General features: G+C 47.5%; 1 protein-coding gene across 2 annotated transcripts in view; it reads left to right on the top strand.

The window, feature by feature from the left end:
• Positions 1-22639, top strand: part of TBC1D22A (TBC1 domain family member 22A) — a 357816-nt gene that overhangs the window by 194082 nt on the left and 141095 nt on the right. For both annotated transcript variants that reach the window (XM_076006907.1, XM_012756888.3), the window contains exon 10: positions 19834-19909. In XM_076006907.1, the coding sequence (XP_075863022.1) occupies positions 19834-19909 (76 nt within the window). The remainder of the gene's footprint in view (positions 1-19833; positions 19910-22639) is intronic.

Genomic DNA, 22639 nt, shown 5'->3' with positions numbered 1-22639 from the left:
TCTGCCTCTTAGCTCACTTCCCCACTCCTGGTCTCACCTTCCTCCACTCCATTCTTCTGGGAACCTCTAGAACCGCCTTCCTTAGCACCCTTTTCATCCCATCATTGCCCTGATTTATAACTCGTGGAAAAACTCTCTTTAGGTTTTGTTAAATGCAGACGCTTAGCCTGGCCTTTACCAGTGTGCCGGCGTTTTATTAAGGTCAAGTGTGTTCATCAGGCCACACCTTTGCCAAACTGTGTTCCAGGGCTCTTCCTCACCAGGAGTGAGAACTCCTGCAGGACTCCTTGGGCCCACAATTTTTGTGACGGGTAGGTGGTCACAGGGGGATGGAGATGAGGAACTAAGGGCATCTCCTAAGGGCTGGTGCTTCCTGACATTGGCTCCCTCACAGCGGATGGGAAATGCCACCCCTGCACACAGGGCTGATGTGACCAAGCCACTTTCCCAAGGTCACACGGCTTGTGCTGCTGGAGGCCCACCCCTGGACCCCACACCCGGGCTGTTCTGCATCATGACCTCTCCCAGCCGAAATATGCGGGGGTGAATTTTAGAGGGCAGAAATCACATCCATCCTTTTTCCTCACCCTTGGATATCCTGAAAAGTAGTGGCTATGTTTTTGGTTCACCTTGGAGCCTCGGTTTGAGAATCTATATTCTACTAGGTTTTGTTAATTACTTGATTAACTTCATCTATTTGGTCAAAGTGCAGAAAGTACCCACCTCTGCAGGTGCAGAGGACCTTGGGGGGTGTGAATCACCATCGCACTGCTGTCCCCGAGGAGCTCAGAGCCTGGTGGGAAGGGGCTGGGGCAAGGAGAGAGGACAGCTGATGCAGACGGGGACAGAGTGCTGGGGGAGGAGGCTTTGGCCAGCAAGATGGCAAGCGAGGGACAAGAACAAAGTGTTCCCCTCCCAACAGTGTCTGGAAACACTGGGCAATATTGAACAAAAACTGTTTAAAACGCGTCACTGGACTCCTTAACCACATGGTCCTCCACAAGTGAAGAGTCATGTTTCCACTGGGTGATGCTCATGAATTTGAAAGGATTATCAGACCATGTTGTAGCTAAGAGTTGAGGTTTTACTGTGCTGGCAAGGTATAAAGATAAAATAAAAGCTGGTCCTGCTTAGGGAAATCCAGGTGCTGTCCAAAAAGAAAGATAAAATAGTTCCACACTGGAACTATTTTTGCCCAGATGTTTTCATCTTAGGATTTTTTTTTAAGGGAACAGAGTCTTTCTCTGTAGCCCAGGCTGGAGTGCAGTGGCATGATCATAACTCACTGCAGCCTCAAACTCCTGGGCTCAAGCGATCCCCCCACCTGAGCCTCCTGAGTAGCTGGGACTGCAGGTACACACCACCATGCCTGACTAAATTTTTTGTGTTTTATTGAGACGTGGCCTCACTATGTTACCCAGGCTGGTCTTGAATTTCTGGCCTCAAGCAATCCTCCTGCCTTAGCCTCCCAAAGTGCTGAGATTGTAGGCGTGAGCCACACAGCCAGCTGGGACCTCTTTACATTGTTAAAAATTATTGGAGCCTTTATTTGTGAGTGTTAATTCTCTTCGTATTTATCATATTAGAAATTAAATGGAAAAAAGTTAGACTTAGTAATGTATTAAAAATAATAGTGATAAACTCATTATATGCTCTTAAAAGTAACACATTTTAATGATAAATTAATATTTTCCAAACAATAATGTTTAGTGAGAAGAAAGGCACTGTTTTACATTTTTGCAAATCTCTTTAATGTCTAACTTAATAGAAGACAGAAGAATTCTCATATATGCTTCTACATTCAATTTGTTGTGATTTTTGTTCTTTAATTAAAGTGTGTGAGGAAAATCCAGTGTCACATGGATATGTAGTCAGAAAAGGGAGTATTTTAGTATCCTTTTTTAGATAATTGTGGATTCTTTTTTCTTTAATATTCTATAGCATGACTTAACAAATAGTAGTTTCTCAAAGGTTATTTGCAGTGTGAAATCACTGCATACGAAACCACATCAGTGAGCACTGTGTATTTACTTACATCAAAATGTACTGAACAGAACAACATTCTACGTTCTGTCTTGCACGTAGAATGGATCATTTATCCATACCTTGGGTCTATAGTATCACATATTGGTGATTTAGAAAATATCAGGTGACTGAGGTACACAGATCCTCTAAATGTTGATATGTTCAAAACATCATATCTGTTAGCATTACCACCATCTTATAATAAGAAGCCTTCAGGCTCAGAGTGATAGATAAAAAAGTCTTCCAATATTCACATTTTGACTTAAAAGCTCAAATATTATCATTGGTAACATATACTACCCATAGTTTTCCTTGAAGTGACAGGCTAACTTTATTCACATTTAAGAAACTGTCTCTGGCCGGGCGCGGTGGCTCACGCCTGTAATCCTAGCACTCTGGGAGGCCGAGGCGGGAGGATTGCTTGAGGTCAGGAGTTCGAAGAAACTGTCTGCTGGAGACCCAGGTTTGAATAACCAGTTTGTCACACATTCTTTCCAGTAAAAATGGTGTTTTCAAGAAAGAATGTTGAAAAGATGTTTACTGAAGGGTCAAGATTGAACACAATAATAAAATCAGTAACTTTTCCTACTCCATCAAGGGCATCCTCAAGTGAGCCTGCCTTTTGTTTTTTAAACTATGAGCATTGCCTTAGGAATGCAATGGTGGCTGGTATAGTTTGGTGGCTCTGCCTTGGTTCCTGCTAGTGCGTCCACATGTTCACTCACCGTTGCTGGTGCACCATCAGTGCAAATGTCAGCATGGTGAAAAGGGTACATAATGTCCCAGTATTACTATGAAAGGAGTTTTGATCTCACAGACCCCTTGAAAGGGCCTCAGGGACCCTCAACAATTGGCTGACCACCTTGGAGAACTTTTGCATCCCAGCAGGATGCTCTCACGACACAGGCCTGTGGTATTCCCATGGGAACAGGCCCCTGAAGACGAGCCCAGGATAGAAAAAGTACAAAACAAGCAGAGAAAGAGAACGCCAAGAGTAAACATTCACTGGCCCGTAATTAGGAGGATTTGGACCCAGAGACTTGAGATACTATAACAGTGATTTGAAAGGAACTGTCAATTGTGTAGGTTTAAAGTAATTAAGTATAAAGGAAAAGTTTGAAATCAAGATAAAACTCTGAAGACAGAACTTACAGATTTTGAAAATAACCAAGCAGAACAGTCAAAAGTATAGTCATTGAAATGTAGAACTCATTAAACACAGCTGAAGAGAGAATTAGTTAAAAAGACTGTAGTTCTGAGAAAATTACTGAATAGGCAACACAGAGATACTGAAAATACGACATAGATTAAGACATGAAAGAGAGAATGAAAGAAAATAGATCAAGAAAGAAAAAAACATACCGGAGCAAAGCCAGTATTGATAAAGATTATAGCTGGGAATTTTCTAGCGTTGATGAAAGACATCGTTACTTATATTCAGTAAACAAGTCTCAGGAAAGACGAATTAAAATGAAATCACACGGGGAAACCTCAGCATGAAGCTGTTGGAGCGGAAGAGGAAATCTCATGGGAGGGAAGGCCGGGAGAAAGTGCAGCAATGTCTTTGGTGTTCTGAAGAACAATCACTGTCAGTCCAGACTGGATTTAAAAACATAGTCCACCTATATGCTAGTATAAGACACTCCCTAAAACATAAGGATAAAGATAGGTAGAAAGGAAAGAGTTGGGAGAAATGCAATAGATGGACACTAACCAAGATATAGCTATGTAGTGTTAAATAGTCGTGTAGCTCTTAGATGAAATAGATTTTAAGGCAAAAACCATTACTAGAGATAAAGTATCACTGCCTAGTGATAAGTGGATAAATTCACCAGGGAAGATTCAGTCCTGCATATATGATCTTGACACCATATGGGCAGGGGTGGGGAGAAGGAGAAGCAGGAATGTGGCAGAATTACCAGAAGACATTGCCAATGCCAGGCACTATGCTAAGAGCTTTGATTGAATTATTAGTTCCTTTTCCCTCACCACAGCCTGCAAGCTACCTCCCATTTGTGGCTAGTAAGTTGCAGTGTTGGGACTTAGTTAGACCCACACAGTCTAGCTCCAGCTTTCTTCCCCTTGGTAATAAGTAGGTCAAACAGGCAAGAATTGGTAAGATTTGGGGCATCTGTAGTACACAGTTATTAATATGTCTGGGCTGACGGACATATGTAGAAGCCCATATCCAGCATGTAGAGAAGATTCATTCTTTTCCAGCACCCATGGGACCTTTAGGGATATCTCTAAGAACAGCGTGCATATCAGCAGTTGCCATACAGACCGAGGTCTGGGTAGGAGAGTAGCAGATTTAGAAGAGCATTCTAGACGAAGCTGAGGTTCTGTGGTTTAGAGCCACCCAGATTGCTTTGGGAATAGGAGTGGGGGCCGGAGCTTGGGGCTGGGAGGCTGGGTTGCCATTTGGCAGCTCTAGAAAGGTCTGTCACTGTGGCCCTCCCCAGATACTGTGGCCTGATCACTCATTTCTGATGGATTGATGCTGTCCCCACTAGAAGTTTGCTTAAGAGACATTATTTTTATTCAGGGGGCCTGGCGTTGGGAGGAAAGGCAGAGCAGCTTCATTTCCAGGTGTGATGGTCTTCTGGGAGATACTTTGTTCACAGAGTGATCCGAGAAGCCACTGCTGCCTCCTGTGAACGATGAAACGAGGTCATTTGGCCGCCCTCAGGGACGTCTGGCCCTGCAGAGGGATGGGGCTGTATGTGGGCCATGGAGGGGAGCCACCCAGGGCACAAACGAGAGCCCGAGCTAGGTGGCGGTGGGAAGGGCATGGGTGAGTCGGGTACAGGGTTGAGTGCCCAGGCAGATGCTGTGGGCCACCTCAGCATGGTGGGCAAGGGCCTCCGTGGCATGGGGTCGGGGTGGGTGCCATGTTGCTCCCTAGGGTTGCCAGGTTACGTCTGGGGTGCTTTTTGGCCATTCCCATAACTGGGGGATGCCACTGGCACTTAGCTGGCAGGGAGCAGGGGTACAGAATAGCCAGTGGTGCGTGAATAGTTGTGCCTTGGGAAGAATCTTAATAGCACCCCATTAAGAAACACCTTATAGAAGGAATGCTGGGCTTGTAGTCAGCAGATCGGGGCTAGGATTTTCCACCTGTATGACGCTGTTGATGATTCTGGCTGGATGGTTTCATCTTGAGAGGTAAGTGAGGTTGTGAGGAAAGTACTGTGTTTTGTGGTGAGACGCCGTGGTAGAGATGTGGTCAGAGATTTCCACAGCGCAGGAGGTGCCCCGGCAGGCTGGGGGCAGAGAGGGGTAGGGTGGAGGCGGGGTTGGGTGAGGGCATTGCTGCCAAAGTAAGGTCGTGATGGCTCACTTAAGCTCCCGTGTGTATCACGGGGAGCCTCAATGTTGAATGATCCTCAGTCCTGGGGACAGAATTTCTGTGTTTCCTTCAATTCTGTGGTAGCTTTGATTGTGATTACTTTCCCACATGCAGATGAGTTTAATTTGGAGAGATGGCTCCTTTCATTTTCATCCTTGTTTTTCATTTTCTTTCACGGTTGGTCTCTGCCCGTTTTCATGAGTCTCCCTCCACGTGTCTGTTCTCCGGGTGGCGTGAGCTGGGCGAGCACGGGGTGTGTGTGGTCCCCGGGGCCCCTCTGCCTGGAGCGCCTGAGTGGGAGGCCGAGGCCCTTCCTGCTCTCCCACCCGCCGGCAGGGCACCTTGGCGCTCAGGTTCCAGAAGGCGGGCCGTTTTTCTCCACCAAGTCCACGACGAGGGTTTGCTGAGACAAAAGCAACTCCACTGTGGATGCTCATCTACCCTGTTGGCCTCTGATGAGCCCTGGTCCCGTGAGCGCCTCCGGATTTCTACTTTGTTTACGGTCCTTCGTGTGAGAACATGTGCGCACTAGAAACCCTGCCTTCCGTCAAAGCAACCTCGATGTTACTGCACAGGTTCCAGGCCAGGCGCGCCTGCATTCTGGCTTGTCTTGGTGGGTCGCCGTTAATGGTCTTGCTGGAGCACGTGCACCCTTCCCTGGGGTACGCGAGCCTCGGGTCTGGGGGACAGTGCAGAGGTCACCTGTCTGGTGGCCGCCCTAGTTCCCCCCACAAAACCCCTCTCCCAGACAGACTGGACTTCCGCCCCGTCCTTTGGTTTCTCGACTACTTCGGCATTTGGAGGCTGCATTGTATATACGGCCGTGTCACGGAACAGCAAGTTATTTAATTTTTTAAAAAATAATTTGGTGGGCTTTAATTTCTTTCAGTGATTTCATGGATTGGGTCTTTTTAATGCTGTTTGGTATTAGTAGCTACATTTCGGGGATGGTTTTTGGTGTAGATCACAGGAATACATCTGAGCCAATCCCAGCTGATTGGATTTTTCTTTAAAAGAGATTTCTTCAAAACAGGACGTTGGCTTCAGGGCCCGATGGTAACTGGTGTTGAATGTGCGCTTTCTGGGCAGTGGAAGCTGCTGACCCAGCGCAGCGTTGCAGCCCCCGTCTCCCCGGGGGGTTTAAAGTCGGTGCCCAGTTAGAAGTTCCAGGCTGGATGAGGCCTTCTTAGGCTTTTAGGGGATTATTCTTGTGCTTTTGCCAGTCTTTTCATTTCACTAACAACGCCAATGCCAAGGTTGTCGGTTAGCTATTACTTCTTGAATTACAGCTTCCATATTTGCCTACCCTGAAGTCATACTATTACTCCTAGATTCATTACTTAACAGGACAGCTTCTTTGAGTAGAAAAGAACCATTGCCTTTTATAATTAGCCATTTACATTTCCTTTCCTTGGGGAAGAATTATTCAATTCTAAGAACCGGTTGGTGGCATGGAAGTGATAGGAATATTGGGCAAAGTGACTAAATTATCCTGGAACTTGTCAGAGAAAAGGCCAGAATTGTGGTGATATCATGACTCATTGAGAGAAAGGCCAGAAAACCACCAGCCCGTGCCTGGGGGCTGCAGTGGACTCTGCCCTGGGGCATCCCTCAAGCCCCTCAAGTGCATCAGCCATGAAGGTTAATGTCAGGGAGGCAAACAGGGACAGGTGAGGAGACCAGGGCCTGAGCAGAGCCCTTGGAGAAGCGTGGGTTCTTACAGTTTGTGCTCCAGAAAGAACAGCCAGGGGCAAATTCAGAAGGGCAGCTCAGGAACCTCGGCAAGGAGCTCAGACAGCTAGAACGTGGGGTGGTCTGAGTCCCAGGGGTGTTGTTATCTGCCAGCCAAGAGGGCAGGAAAGAGGAGAACAAGGAAGGGGCTGGTGTGGTACCTGGGAAGGTGGCAGCAAGAAAGCCCACTTCCACCCAGCCGTGCTTCAGCGTTTGTTGTGCGCGTCAAGAAGAACCTTCTCCTGGGAGGAGCAGAGGAGCCCTTGCTTGGAGGGAGCCCCCTGGGGTGGGAGAATGAGTGAGCGAGGCCCCTACCCTTTAGGAATGTGAAATACTTACCTGCCTCAAACAGCAGGTGAATCGCACTCTGTGAAGGATCCTAGAGATGTGATTTTAGAGCCCCAGTCAATAAAATTGAGGATTCTTGACAACAGTTTAGAAAGGTTTATTAAACAGATGAGAATGTGTTAGTTACTGGGCTGCAACAGAAGATTCATTAAGAATGAGTCATTGAGCAGCAAGCAATTTAAAAATGAAAATTAAAAAAAATTCAATTTACAGTAGCATTGAAAAACATAAAAATCCATGCTGTTGCCTGAATGAATAGTTCATTCTTTTTAATTACCAAGTAGTACTCCACCGTATGGATGTGTTGCAGTTTGCTTATGCGTCCTCCTGTTGGTGGAGGCCAAGCTGTTTCCAGTCTTTGTTCATCATGAATAAAGTTTTATGAACATTTGTGTACACAGCTTGTTGTTGACCTATGTTTCATTTCTCTTGGGTCAATAGCTAGGAGTGGACGTGCTGGGTCATAATGCAAGAGAATGTCTAGTTTTCGTAAGAAAGAGCCAGATCTTTTCCCAAAAGTGGTTGTACCATTTTGTACACTCATCAGCCACGTAAGAAAGTTCTGGCTGTTTTGCATCAGAATGCAGTTTCACCAGCAGTACATTTCCCTCATATTCTTCATCTGTGCTGGGTAACAATCCTTTGTCAAGGCATACACTCTGAGAATATTTTTTCCTGGTCTGTAGTTGTCAGTTCATTTCTTTAACAGTATCTTCTGATCAACAGTATCTTCTGAAAACTAATTTTGATGAAATCAAATTTATAATTTTTTTCTTTTGTGGTAATGCTTTTTTGTTTCTTGATTAAAAATCCTATCCCCCAAATCCTCCTAGGTTTTTCTTCAAGATGCTTTACATTTTAGGTTTAAGTCTATAACCTCGCTTGACTTAATTTCTGCGTGTGGTGTGAGGAAGGTGTAGGTTCATCTCTTCCCTGCAAACAGCCCAGTGAGCACGCCACCGTTTATTGAAGACAGCTTTCTTTTGTTTCTCTGTCAGGTAGCTTCAGCTGCTTTGCGTAAAATTAAAAGACTGTGCAAGTGCCTGTCTGTTTCTGGGCCCCTGTTCTGTTCCATTGGTCACTAATGGGTCTTCATGCAGTTCCCACTGCCTTAGTCACTGTGGCTTTTCATGGAGCCAAGCAGGGTCAGTCCTCCAACTTTGTTCTTTTAAAAAATTGTCTTGTGTATTTTTAGAGTCTTTGCATTTTTATGCAAAGTTTGTCTATTGCCTGCCATTCTCTACAAAATAGCCTGCTGAGATCTTGAATGAGAGTATGTTGACTGTGTCAATTTCCCTTGAACTGACAATATTAACAAGTATTGGGTCTTCTCATCCATTATCATGGTTTGTTACCTAAGTCATTTAGAACTTCTTTAATTTATCCTCACAAACATTTTGTAGTTTTCAGTGTCTGTGTTTTGCTCATATTTTGTTAAATTTATTTCTAAATATTTTGGGGTTTTTTTTGATGCCACTTTAAAGGATAATAACTTTGCTGGTAAATTTTTCTCTTTTATTCTACTGGTGTATACAAGTACAGGCGATTTTTGTGAACTCACATAGTTTTCCAGGTATTATTGCTGCATAACAAATGACTTCAAAACTTTCTGACCTAAAATAAAGCCAGCCGTGTTTTTGTGCCCGTAGATTCTGTGTGTCGGGATTTCAGTCTGGGCACAACACAGACTGGTTATTCATGCACCACCATGTCTGGGGTCCCCGGTGGGAAGACTTAAAGGCTGGACCTAAGCTGATGCTGGGGGCGGGGGCCATCTAGTCTAGAGTCTCCTTTACTTAAGTGTCTGGTGCCTGGGCCAGGAGGACTCCACGAAGAGGACCTTAAATTGCGCGGCTCACTCGTGGCCTCTCCCTGTGGCTTAGTGTCCCCAAAGCATGTTGGCCATAGCATGGCCAGACTCTCACATGATGGTTCACGGTTCCCAGTGAAATTCTTCCCACAAACAAGCTGTAAGTTGCATTTTTCGTGACTGAGCCTCGAAAGTCACGTGCTATTAATGCACTCATCTGTGACTTGGAAGTCACGTACACTGCACTCTTTTCATTGAAGAAGTCACAGCCTACTGGGATTCAAGGAGAAGGAAGTCAGACTCCGTCTTGGGGCAGGGGTGGTGCAGCCACACCAGGAAAGGGCACTTGGAGTAGGAGAGACTGTTGCGGCCACTTTTGGAAATTGTAACATGCCATGCTTTCTTTTCAGTAATCTTGCTAAACTCACGTATTACTTCTCATGCTTTGTTTCTGGTAATCTTGCTAAATTCAGGCATTACTTCTGGGACCTTTTTGGTGGATGATTTAGGATTTTCTGTGTACACAATGATGTTGTCTGCAAATAAAGTCTTCCTTCTTTCCAATACAAATGGCTTTTATAGGCATACCTTGGAGATACGGCATGTTCAGTTCTGGACCACTGCAATAAAGTGAATATCATAGTAAAACTGGTTACACAGATTGTTTGGTTTCCTGTTGCATATAAAATTTGTGTTTATATTATACTGTAGTCTATTAAGTGTGCAATAGAGTTATGTTTAAAAAAATGCATGTACCTTAATTTAAAAATACTTTATTGTTAAAACATGCTAATAATCATCTGAGCCTTTGTCCAGTTGTAATTTTTTTGCTGGTGGAGGGTCTTGCCTTGATGTTAATGGTGCTGACTGATCAGGGTGGTGGTTCCTAAAGGTTGGGGTGGCTGTGGCGATTTCTTAAAATCAGACGACAGTGAAGTTTGCCAAGTCTTCCTTTCACGAAAGATTTCCCTGTAGCATTCCATGTGCTGTTTGATAGCTTTTTACACACAGTGGAACTTCTTTTAAAATTGGAGTCAATCCTCTCAAACCCTGCCACTGCTTCATCAACTGAGTTTATGAAATATTCCAAATCCTTTGTTGTCATTTCCACAATGTTCACAGCATCTCCACCAGGAGTAGATTCCATCTCAGGAAACCACTTTCTTTGCTCATCCGCAAGAAACAACTCCTTATCCATTCAGATTCTGTCATGAGATTGCAGCAACTCAGTCGCATCTTCAGGCTCTACTTCTAATTCTGGGTCTCTTGCTATTTCTACCGCATCTGCAGTGACTCCCAACACTGATGTCTTGAACCTCTCACGGTCGCCCTTGAGGGCTCAAGTCAACTTCCTCCAAACTCCGGGTGACATTGCCATTTTGACCTTCTCCCATGAATCGCTGATGTTCTCAATGGCATCTAGAATGGAGAATCCTTTCCAGAGGGTTTTCCACTTACTTTGCCCAGATCCATCGGCAGAATCACTGCCTATGACCCCTGCAGCCTTAGGAAACATATTTCTTCAATGATGACTTGAAAGTCGAGGTTACTCCTCGATCCATGGGCTGCAGAATGGATGTTGCTAGCAGGCATGAAAACAACATGTACATCTTACTGTCCATCTCTACTAGGGGTCTTGGGTGACCAGGTGCATTGTCAAGGAGCAGTAATATTTTGAAAGGAATCTTTTTTCCTGAGCAGCAGGTCGCAACAGTGGGCTTAAACTATTCAGTAAACCATGCAGTAAACAGATGTGCTGTCATCCAGGCTTTGTTGTTCCATTTATAGGGCACAGGCAGAGTCGACTTGGGTTAACTCTTATGGGCCCTAGGATTTTCAGAATTGTAAATGGGCACTGTCTTCCACTTAAAGTCACCAGCTACCTTAGCCCCTAACAAGAGAGTGAGCCTGTTCTTTGAAGCTTTGAGGCCAGACATTCACTTCTCTCTAGCTATGGCAGTCCTAGATGGCATCTTTTCCCGATAGAAGGCTGTTTCTATGTTTAAAATCTATTTAACATTGCCACCTTCATCAGTTGTCCTAGCTAGATCTTCTGGGTAATTGCTGCAGCGTCCACATCAGCACCTTGTAGTTTGTTGCAGAGGGAGCTTCTCTCTTTTAACCTTGTGAACCAACCCCTTCTGGCTTCCAGCTTTTCTTCTGCAGCTTCCTCACCTCTCTCAGCCTTCATAAAACTGAAGAGAGTTAGAACCTTGCTCTGGATTAGGCTTTGGCTTAAGGGAATGTTGTGGCTGGTTTGATCTTGTACCCAGACCACTCAAATTTTCTCTGTATCAGCAATAATGCTGTTTCACTTTCTCATTATTCATGTATTCACTCGAGTAGCACCTTTAATTTCCTTTAAGAACTTTTTATTTGCCTTCACAACTTGGCTGACGGTTGGGTGCAGGAGGCCCGGCTCTTGGCCCATCTCGGCTTTCAACAGTCCTTCCTCACTAAGCCTCAGCATCGCTAGGTTTTGGTTGCTGTGCAACTCTTCCTTTGACTTGAACACATAGAGGCCATTGTGTGGTTATTAATTGGCCTAATTTTAGTATTGTTGTGTCTCAGGGAATAGGTAGGCCCAAGGAGAGGGAGGGAGATGGGGGAATGGCTGGTCCATGGAGCAGTCAGAGCACACATTTATAAATTAATTTTCCCATCTTACGTGGGCATGGTTTGTTGTGCATTGGAACAGTTATAATAATAACATCTTAGATCACTGATCACCATAACAGATATAATAATAATAAAGTTTGAAATCTTTTGAGAATGCTTAATACCAGAATGTAACACAGAGACACAACGTGTATATGCTTAAAGTGTACTTATTATAGATAGCTTATTCTTGCAGTTCGCTTTCTTATCCTTTCAGTGTGTGTTTAGTCCATATATATATATATATATATTTATATATTTATGTCATATTTCCAGTGTAATTATATGGTTGGAGTTTAGGTTGCCATTTTATTTCATCTTTTCTTAATTTCACTTTTTTCGTACTTTCTTTTGGATGATTTGAATATTTTTTAAATTTGTGGACTTTGGTTTTTAGAGCAATTTCAGGTTTAAAGGAGAATTGAGCCGACAGCGCTCCCGTGTGCTCCTTCACCGTGCCCTCCCAACCTGGTGTCCTTGTTACTAATGTCTCACCTTAGTGTGGCACACTTGTTACAGTGGATGAGCCCATATTGATACATTGTCATTAACTAACGTCCATAGTTTGCGCTGGAGTTCACTGTGTGTGTTGCTCATGGTGTGGGTTTTAACAGATGTGGAGTGACATGCGTCCACCAGTAAGGCATCATCCAGAGGCGTCTCCCTGCCCTGAAAACCCCCTGTTCATCCTTCCTCCACCCTAACCTCTGGCAACCGCTGGTCTTTGTACTGTGCCCACAGTTGTGCCTTTTCCAGAATGTCACTTTGCTGGAGTCATACAGCGTGTAGCCTTTTCAGACAGGTTTCTTGCACTCAGGTGGTTTATTTTCACTTTGACTTATTGGCTGCCTCTCCTCCCCCTCCCTTGTTTTAGAGGTTGTTCTGCTGCTCACAGTGGACCCGTGTCGTGTCTGGGAACGGTGTTCAGCATGTCCCCCGCTTCTCATGTGGTGTACAGAGCCTCTGGTTCCTGCGGCATGGCTGGGCGGGGCCTGCAGTCTGAGCCACCGTTTGTGGCTGATACCAGTTGGAGAGGGTGGGTTCACATTTGTGTGGACGCTGTTGTAGGTTCTTTTATGTTCAGTAACTCATTTAATGCCCACCATGTCTTTGTGTTGGGGCCCTTCCTCTCTCCATCTTACGGGTGAGAAGACAGCAGAGCAGGGAAATCAAGCTAGCGGGTGGGAAAGCGAGGAGTTAAACAAGGCTCGATATATCTTTACGACGCCTTTCTGCTCTGAGCAACTTCTGGGAGCCCGCCGCAGGCCCGTCCTTGGCCTTGTCCTTCTCTCCCCTTCTCGGAGGCTGTAATGGAGGCTTTGAGGGATCAGTGTAACCAGCGCCTCTAAGCTTGGAGGGACAGCTAATGTGATAGATGACACAATCAAGATTCAGAGTGAGTCCAGCGCCTGGACTGCCAGCCGAGAACCAATCAAATGAACAGGCTAATAGGAATAAATGGAATGTCCTATGTTCAGGTTCAAAAAGCCAGGTCAGTAGACAGCTATCTGTGCAGTTGGGGTTGACCACATCGTCACGGGAAGCTCTTATCATTACGTTCCCCAGATTACGGCAGTTGGCTCGTAACTGATATCCTATATCCTCTTTGGTCCCACTCTGTTATTTCTGCACCTTGAGGCCAGAATAATCTTTTCAAAATGCAAATCTCGTAACCACAGTGGCTTCCCGTTTCCATTTCATTAACTTCATTTGATCACTTTGTGTGGGTCTTACTGTTAAGTCCCAGAATGGCCCTCCAGGCTCGGAACGGTCTTCTCTTGACACGCCGCCCTGGCCTTCGTTCCGTTTGTGGGGTGTGCCGTGCTCCCTGCTGCCACCGGGACCCTGCCCTGTGGTGCTCCAGCCGTTCTTCCCAGCTCAGCTCAGACCCCATGTCCTCAGAGCAGCCGTCCAGGCCAGGCGCCTGTTCCGTGCTGTGATGGCGCGGCTTCCCAGATCACAGTTGATAGTACATGCATGCTCGCGTGATGTATGAACATCAGCCCATCTTTCTACCAGACTCTCATCTCCATGGACAGAAGGGCCCTATCTGCTTTTCTCCCCATCTGTGTCAGGGGACCCCGAGAGCACACCCCCAGGCGCGGTGACTCCCAGGACCTGCGTGGAGTTGAGCTCGCAGCTGTGATTCGTCCTGTATGAGGACACAAAGCAGACTCAACTGGGGGAAAAGGCACACGGCAAAGTCCAGAGGAAACCGGTCCGAGCTTCCAAGTTGTCCCCCCCCCCCCCGGTGGCGCCACACAGGACACACTTGCTTCCTCCAGCAGGAAGCAAGTGTGTGACAGCACACGGGCAGTGTTGGCTGCTGGGGAAGCCTGACGGTTAGAGACCAGTGCTCGGGGTGCTGCTGGGGGCTGGGTGCCCAGGGGGCTGCTCACATAGGCACCTCTGCCTGGCATGTGCCAAACGCCAGCCTCCCAGAAGGAAACGTGCTCGACACAAACCACGCTGCACAGGTGGGCACAGTGAGCTATTCTGATTAGTCAGGGAGTGGTGGGAAGCCTCCAGAAACCAAGGTCCCAGACGCCAGGCTGTAAGCAGGCCTCTCTAAGGACAGCATTCTCAGGCCTGCTGTGTTTAACTCATTTGCATACCATTAATACTCAGGACTCAATTTTCGGGCATGTAGGAGGCATTTGATGAGTGTTTATTGAACTGATGAAACAGCGAAGTCTGATGTGGTTCTGTCTTATATTGGGTTCATGCATCGATTGCATTAATGTATGAATGGATGGGCGCTGCGTGCAGCCGTGGCAGTGGGCTTCCCGCTCCCTGTCCTCTGCGTGATCAGAGCCTGTGTGGGGTCCTGTGGGCCAGAGCTGTGGGCCAGACGGTCCTGAGGGGAAGGGAATTGGACTCTTTCAGAGATGAAGGAAATGGAAGTCTCTCCTCCCATTGTCTGCAGAAAGGACTTTCTGAGCTGTTTCAGAGGCAGGTGTAGGCCTGGGTGAGGAGGGCAGGCTTGGTTTCAGCATGGGAGAGAAACTTGATTAGAGGGAGGCTGTCCTAGAAAGGGGATGCTGGACTCTGGGAGGCGGGTCCCTGGTCCAGTTGCAAGGGCCGTTCGTCAGAGATGTAGGAGGGGTTCTTAGTTCTCCCTGGGCTGTAGGCGTGGTAAGAGGGGCCCTGGGTCTGTCCAGCTGAGCCGACAGGAATTTATATTTCACTCTTCCCTAAAATGCTCTTTCAGGTGATTATTCTGCTTTTTCACTGAAGAGCACAGGCAGCGTCCTGTGCTCTTGCCGGGGGTTGGTGTTGGAATGGCGACAGATGTGAGGCACGCTGAGCGTGCTTTCTTTGATTTTTTTCCTACTAATACCAACTTTATGGTCTGTAAAATGTTTCATAAAAGGTCGTTGTGTTCCTCAGACCTTCCTTTTCTTCCCTCTGACCCATAAGTTTTGTGAATTATATCCTTTTTTAAAGACAAAAAATAAAAATCCCAATTAGAAAGAATACACGTTTACTTTTTATGAAGGGAATAATGTTAATATTATTACTATTAATATTTTTTGAGTCCACGTTATGCTTGCTTAATTCCTGTTTTTCTGCCCATTCACATATTCATGCAGCCCACGGCTTCTGAGTCGGGCGTTTGCAGTGCAGGGTGTGTTCAGGCGTCTAGAAGGGGTGCTGGCCGGGGTATCCTGGGGTGAGAACCTGTGGTCTGCTCAGAGGTGTTGGGAAGCCCCTGGGTGGGCAGCAGTAGGCACCTGGGAGGGCTGACGTGGCCAGTGCCTTCTGAGGAAAGGCCGTTGCTGGGGCCACAGAACTTTCTTTTCTCCTCACACCTCCCCAGCTATTTGTTTGGCTCTGATTCCTCAGCTGTGGCCTCTGTGTCCTTGGAGGGCCCTCTGAAGGCTTTCTGGCCACCGAGCAGGGCCTGCTGCAGCCCGGACCCACTGCTCCAGACTGGGGGTCCATCCGGCCGCCTCCTCTGTGCCTCAGCTGTGGCGGCTCTCGTCCTCCGTGGTTCAGTCTCTTTGTTGCTGTCGCAGCCCGGCTGAGCCTGGTCTTCCCTGTCCTCTGCCCGCAGCCAGCACACAGGGCTGTGCCCGCCAGTCTCTGCAGGTCTTTGCAAAATACGGATTTTTTTTTAATGGGCTCTCAGGTGTCATTCTTTTCTCATCGTTTGGATTTCTGAGAACTCATCTTCTCTACCTTGGTTTTGAACAAATTGAGAAATAAAACAAAATGGTGGCAGATGGAAGCCAAAGAATAACTTTTATTTCTGCTAAATGAGAGGCTTGGAATCCTTTCTTAGTGTGAGAGCCCCATAAACCGGCTGGCTGACTCCGGGACTGTTCAGGCTCGCCCACCGTGACAGCCGTCCTCACCGCACGGGAGCCTTGGGCGGCGCTAAAGGTGGCAGGGGCTGAGCCCACAGCCCAGTTATCCCCCAGGCTTAGCAATGCATAAGTTGCCTTGTTGGGGTGAATATTTCTGGGGACAGAGAGGGTCTGGGAGAGGCAACAGCTGGCCCCGCACTCTGAGCATACCCAGGCCTGTCTGTCATGAATGACCACGAGGCCCTGCTCAGCCAGCGCGCCACCCCCGGCGTGGAGGACATCCGCAGTCCAGTTGAATGGCTCTGGAATTTGTCAGAATAGGTCACTGATTAAATAATCTGGAAGGCCTCTCTGCACCTGGGGCTGCAAAACCACTCTCTACTTTATTTCTCACTCTTAATTCTGTCCGGCTATATTGTGCGACCCGGCGCATCAGAAATTCCTCTATGAGGTTAAATGACAGCATATAAACTTCCAACAACACGAGTATGCCCAAATCTGAATATAAATCTCCTTCTGTTATCCAGTCTGTGGGGAGAAATTAAGTCTTAAAGGCTAACCGTTGCAAGTTCAGGTCTAAAGATGATGACATTCAAAGGAATTAAAGTCCAGAACCAAAATTTCTTACCCCGTTAAAGTTCAAATATATTAAAGCTCAGAGCTGACCCTCCACTTCTGCTGCGGCGCTGTCTCAGCTGGAGGGCTGCTCCATAGGGCCGGAGTCCTGGCCGTCGAATGCTGCGTCTCAGACAGCCCCTGCTTCTCCAGAGTTCAGATGTTAGGGGCACCCACACGCTTGTCACAGAATTGGCTCACTAAATCTAGGAAACAAATCATCCCCGGACCCCGGGGGCAGTCATCCTAAACGAGATCCTGTTCCCAGAGCACATCCTTCGTTCCGCCCGAAATCACGGTAGGGCCTGGGCGTCATTCTAAGTGAAGCTGGCAAACGGAGCTCTTCCTGCTTTTACCCTTGCGGAGATGTGACAGTTTGGAATCCAGAGCCTGTCACTTGAAATCCACCTGGGAGAAATCTCCCAGCAAGGGGGCACATTTGACTCTGTTCATTTTCCATTTCTGGGGAAAAAAATCTTCAATGCCTTGTAGGCATTTTTAGTTTTGTGCCATTGTGGCTGCTGCACCTGCTCTTGCTAGGAAATGTCATTGTGCGTGTGTGCGAGAGACGGGGAGGGAGGGAGAAACACTTAGGGAGTGAAGACTGTCACGTACGTTTCTACTTTTCACATTTGACTTTGCGGCCTTAGAAACTGCTGCTGGCCTGAAGGCTGTCCTCGCAGCTCCACTTTGTCTCACCTGGGGTCTCCCTCCCGGATTCTGGAGCTGGAGGTCCCCTGCGTGCTCTTACCATGTCCCCAGGGCCTCCCAAGGGCTGGTAACTTTGCCATGTGCTCTGTCATCCTCCTTCCACGTTCAGGTCCCGTAAGCTCTGTGGGCATGTCTGCAAGGTCGGCCACCCCCAGGAGTGTCGTTCTCTGAGTGCTTTCCAGTCCTGAGCCTACCCATGAGGCACGTCGGGTCCAGGACACTCCCTTGCTTTCCCCCTGGCTCTGAATGCTGGGTGCAGTGTCTGCAGCTGCCCGTGCTGCCCAGCCCCAGCCACTGCCCTCAGATAGGCAGGCAGCAAGGTTGCCCCCCCATCCGAAAGGCCGCAGTGACTCTGCTTGCTGTGACCAAGGGCTTGCTCAGTGTGTCTGGTGAGCTGCAGCTGCATGCACCCAGCACCTCCTGTCCAGACCAAGGCTGCGTTACTCGTGACCTCACTGAAGCCAGGGGCCTGGCTTCCCCATGCCAGGGCTCCTGAGGCCTTCCCCAGTGTCACTGTCTGGGGAAAGAGCTGCTGTAAGCTAGTCTCCTAGTGTTGGCCAGGCCAGAGGCCCCGTCTGCTCACTAAAGAGTTCAGAGCCTAAGCCTGGTCCACATAAGAACACAATGCTTTACTTTGGTGTCTCCCAGTCTCTTCTTTCCTCATCTCTTGGTGGGCGTTAGGGGCCCCAGTAAAGAACATCCTCTGAAGTTCTGTGTTAGTTTTTATTGCTATAGACTTGCTATAGGAATTACCATAGACCTAGTGGCCCAAAACAACGCAGATTTATGATCTCAGTTCTGAAGGTCAGAGTCTAGTGTGGGCCTCCTGAGGCTAAATTCAAGGTGAGAGTGCTGCATTCCTCCTGCAGGCTCGGGTAGGTCCATTCCTTGCCTTCCCAGATCTAGAGGCTCACGTGTCCTGCGGCTCCTAGTGCTTCCTCCACCAGCGAAGTGAGTAGTGGAGGTCGAGTCCCTCTCATGTCACTGTGCCTGAGCCTCCTGCCCCCCCTCCCACTGTTAGGGACCCCGTGATTGAAGTGGGCCCACTGCATCGTCCAGGGGCATTTCCTTGTCTCAGTCAGTTGATTAGCAACCTTAGTTCCATCTGCAACCTACGTTCCCCTTTGCCACCTAAGGTGACACAGTCACAGGTTCCAGGGATCAGCACGTGGGCATCTAGGGGGGTGGTTGTCATTCTGCCTTCCACACTCACTGTCCTTGAGTGTGTTAGGTCTGTTGCTGCGTGTGTCCAGTTGAAAGCCACCTCCTGGAGGTGACCCCTGAGCACGGGCTGAGGCTCCCAGGGCAGTCTCTGTGGGGAATGCCCTCCTCTTCCCGACCAACAGGAGCCGCTCTGTGCGTCCCCACCATGGGCTGATGCAGGGTGTCGGTCCTCTCTGGGACGGTCCCCAGCATGTTTGTGCTCTCTCGGGTGGTGACGGCAGCAGTGAGAGAGCCCGTCAGAGCCTGAGCACCTACTGCATCTTTCCACCTCTTCCACATTCTACCTGCATGATTTCCTTGAAGCTTTGGACAGCCCTAGAAGGCAGTGTGCTGTTATTTTTCACTTTATAGATGATAAACCGAAGCCCAGAAAGGTTATGTTATTTTTCAAGGTCGCACAGCTCCTGAATAATGGAGCCGGAGTCCCATTCCTGGTCCGTTTGGCTTAAACCTGCCCAGGCCCTCTCCTCCTTGAGGCTCCACGGATTTTCCTGTCTCAGTTTATGAACTTTGCCTGAGTTCACCTAGTTACATCTCCGTGAGTAAAGCCACATGCTTACCTTTTATCCCCGTGCAGTGCCTGTGTCATGAGCACCGGGGTGTGGGCATGATGCTGGCACTGCCAGCGCCAGGCACGTCGGCCGTTTCCCGCGGGCTCCCGGCAGTGCTGAGTGCTGCGGTCCAGGTGCCACCGAGGTGGCCATTTCCTGCAGACAGGTGCACTCAGTGAGCTGTAAGTGTGGGTGCCGATTGGTTCAATTTCGATGTCGATGTATTACATTTGCAGATGGAAACGTGCCGTTCGGTGCCCCTGACGTCTGCTCGTCCTCTGACATCAGGAGGTGCTGGCTTCCCCTTCTCAGAGGGAGACTCAGTGGCACTGCGCGCGGGCCCTGCCGTGAGGCGTGTGTTCTTGTGTTTCTCAGGATAAAATCTGTCAGTTTGTGAATTTGTTCTATCATAAAACTGTTCATTTTTATTCTGCCTTTTTCTCCCTTTAGAACATGTTTTGTTTTATATGCATGTGATACACAATGTTATTTTTTCCTTAGGACAACTACACCTTTGCCCAACCTGGGATTCAAATGAAAGTGAAAATGTTGGAAGAGCTCGTGAGCCGCATTGACGGTAAGCCAGCTTCCCGAGTAGCCCCGCTCTCTGAGGGTGGGGCCGTGGCCCCCCAGCCCTCACGTGACAGGATGCTGTCCTCATTCAGCCAGCGGCACCCCGGCCTGCCTGGGATCACTCCTGTGCATCCTTCCGAGGTGGCTGCTGGAGCACAGGCTGCCCTCGTTCCTTTTTACCACGGCGATATGATCAGAATTCAGTGCGTTAGCTTTGCAGGAAAGTAATGAGCATGTCCCAGAAGCAGGCAGCGCTCACTCCTCGTTAAGCCCTGTGATTGTCATAATCTGGGCGACAGTGGTTGTTTATGGGTGTCCTTTGGTGCTCTGTTCCCTGCCTTGGTGCATCATTTTTCTATCAAGGATGCTTAGAATAATTTCTCCATGGAATCCAATTAATTACCAAGTATGGAAATAACATCTTTAATATTACAGAAAAATTATAGTGTGTGCTCAGGCAATTTTAGATTATGCTTTCATATTTAAGTGGGGGCTTTGAAACACTTTTTACCTTCGTCCTTAAAATAATTCCCCGTGTGATGTGCTGACTGTCATACGGCAATAGCAGAGTTTAATTGAATGAAAGTTGGGAGATAATGCTTGCCCATTCCAGGCGTAATTCTCCCGATGGTTCGCTAAATTAATGAGCAGAGCGTTAACAAAGCGATGCCAAGCAGAACCAGGCCCGTATTTGCGATCCCAGCTGGTCAGTGATGGGGTGTGGAAAGGAGGCGTGTTCTTTCATAAGGAGTCCTGTGCGAGCTTGGCAGGCACTTCGCTGAACACACAGAGAATCGCGCTTTGTTGAGAACTCGGTCCTGGCCATAGGCTTCTGAGCGCTTGCAGCTGGCCGCCCCTCTCCCCTCGCTGTACCTTTGGCCGTGGAAAACTGTGACATCAGCCTTCAAGGAAAGGCGCCTGCTTTGGGAGACTGCGGACTGATGTTACAAAATGGAGTCATACGAGTTATAAACCGCATTTTGTTCCTTGACTGAATCTGATGGTTATTACCTAATCTCTCCATTAAGAAGTTTTATACAGTTCTTCCAGCAATCCTTTATTTGATTCAGTATTCTATTTAGCTACTTTCCAACCTGTCTATTCAAAATTCTGTTTTTTGCCTCTGAAAGTGCATTTATGTACATTTATTGTCTACTTCGCAGCGAGAGCTTGTTTGGACACAGCTGGGTCTCTTTCTCTGCCAGCACTTCCACAAGTGCTCCCCGGCCTCATTCAGTTCTTTGAAATATGATTTGCAGTAGATGTGAATTACACTTTCCTAGCAGGTTCTTCGTTCTCTCTTGTGTCCCCTAGAAGGCATATTCCATATTTTCTTAGAGGTTAGGAAGTTGTGGTTAGTGCTCATTTGTTTCAGTGCTGCAGTTTGGGAAACACTTGAATTGATTTTCTCTGGTGCTGTGGTTTAGAAAGAAGCACATTGCAGGTTTGCTGGATGATTATTTAAAAGACCAGCAACAACAACCAAAGGAGCCCCCACCAAATCTGTACTTTTTTAGCAAATCATATTTTCAGCGTAGCATTTGAGTAGACCATTTTTATCCCACAATTTTTTGTTCAAAGGATCAGTTCTTCACAACAGAGAAGATTTGTTGGTGTAATAGGTTAAATTGTATAACCTGTTAGTCCCTGTTCTTCTAATGAAACCTTAAAGAATTTCTCTGATGGCCTCAAAATGAGAATGCTCAGGCTTTCAAAGCAGGAAACATACAGAATTTATGGAGTTTGGACTCTGACTGGTGGTCATCCCTCAGCAACCTCTTGGGAGAAGCATCTTTGGGCCTCAGCCACCTGAAGCCCCCCGCTTTTGCTTCACCACTCACCCCTCGGAGAGAGAACTTGTGGGCTTGGAACCTTTGTAGGGACTATAAAGATTTTATTAAGAGCAGAAGATATTCTAAGAAAAAAAAAATTCCTTTAAAAATAAAAACCTCTGCTTCCTTTCTGCATTCTAGGGGAAGGGCAGCGTTCACGTGAGAAAATTTTGGCACTCTAGTGAGGGAACACACCTTCATGGACTTGTTGAGTAGGAGAGGTGAGGTTTTATGGACATGGCCCAGAAGGGAATAGTTTAGGAAAGACCCGAGTTGCTCTGCAAAGTAAAGTTAAAGCAATTTTAGAGTTTTAGCAGTAGTGTGGTAAGGATAGGGCTCAGAAGAGGACAGAGGGATGGAGAAAGAGCAATGTCTCGGGGTGGGAAGCAGGGAGCACAGTGAGGCAGTGAGAGGGAAGAGCACAAGACAGGCAGCATCGCTCTTTTATCTTCTGTGGCAGGGCGTGGGGAAACACCTTTCAGTATTTCCTGTTTCGAGTAGTGCTGTATTCCCTCTCTGTGTTCTCTAAACCTTTAGCAGAAGTCTTCTATGTACACACGAAGGTGCAGTGGGTGGAGAGAGAGGGCTGTGTCTGTAATGGAAGCTGCGTGGAGGGGAGGGTGGCCGCCGGCCTTCGAGAGTGTGTGCCGGGGCCCGGCGGCACGTGAAGAGAGCTGCAAGCCCAGGGAATTTCCTGCCATCTTTGGGGCAGAAATCGTAGAACTTCCCACAGAACGAGAGATGACAACTAGAGCCACTTAATATGAAATTAAAGGAACAGGTGAGAGTAGGAGAAACTTCCACTTGAAGTAGTAGCAAGCTCGATAATTAGGACCAAGTTTCTCACTGAAGACAACTAAAATATCTAGATAAGTCTTTGTTTGTTTAAAGTCAGCCAATGA

Source organism: Microcebus murinus, chromosome 10, assembly GCF_040939455.1.
Source record: "Microcebus murinus isolate Inina chromosome 10, M.murinus_Inina_mat1.0, whole genome shotgun sequence".
NCBI classification, from domain to species: Eukaryota; Metazoa; Chordata; class Mammalia; order Primates; family Cheirogaleidae; genus Microcebus; species Microcebus murinus.
Note: the sequence above shows the minus strand (reverse complement) of the source record. Positions and strands in the feature narration are given on the sequence as shown.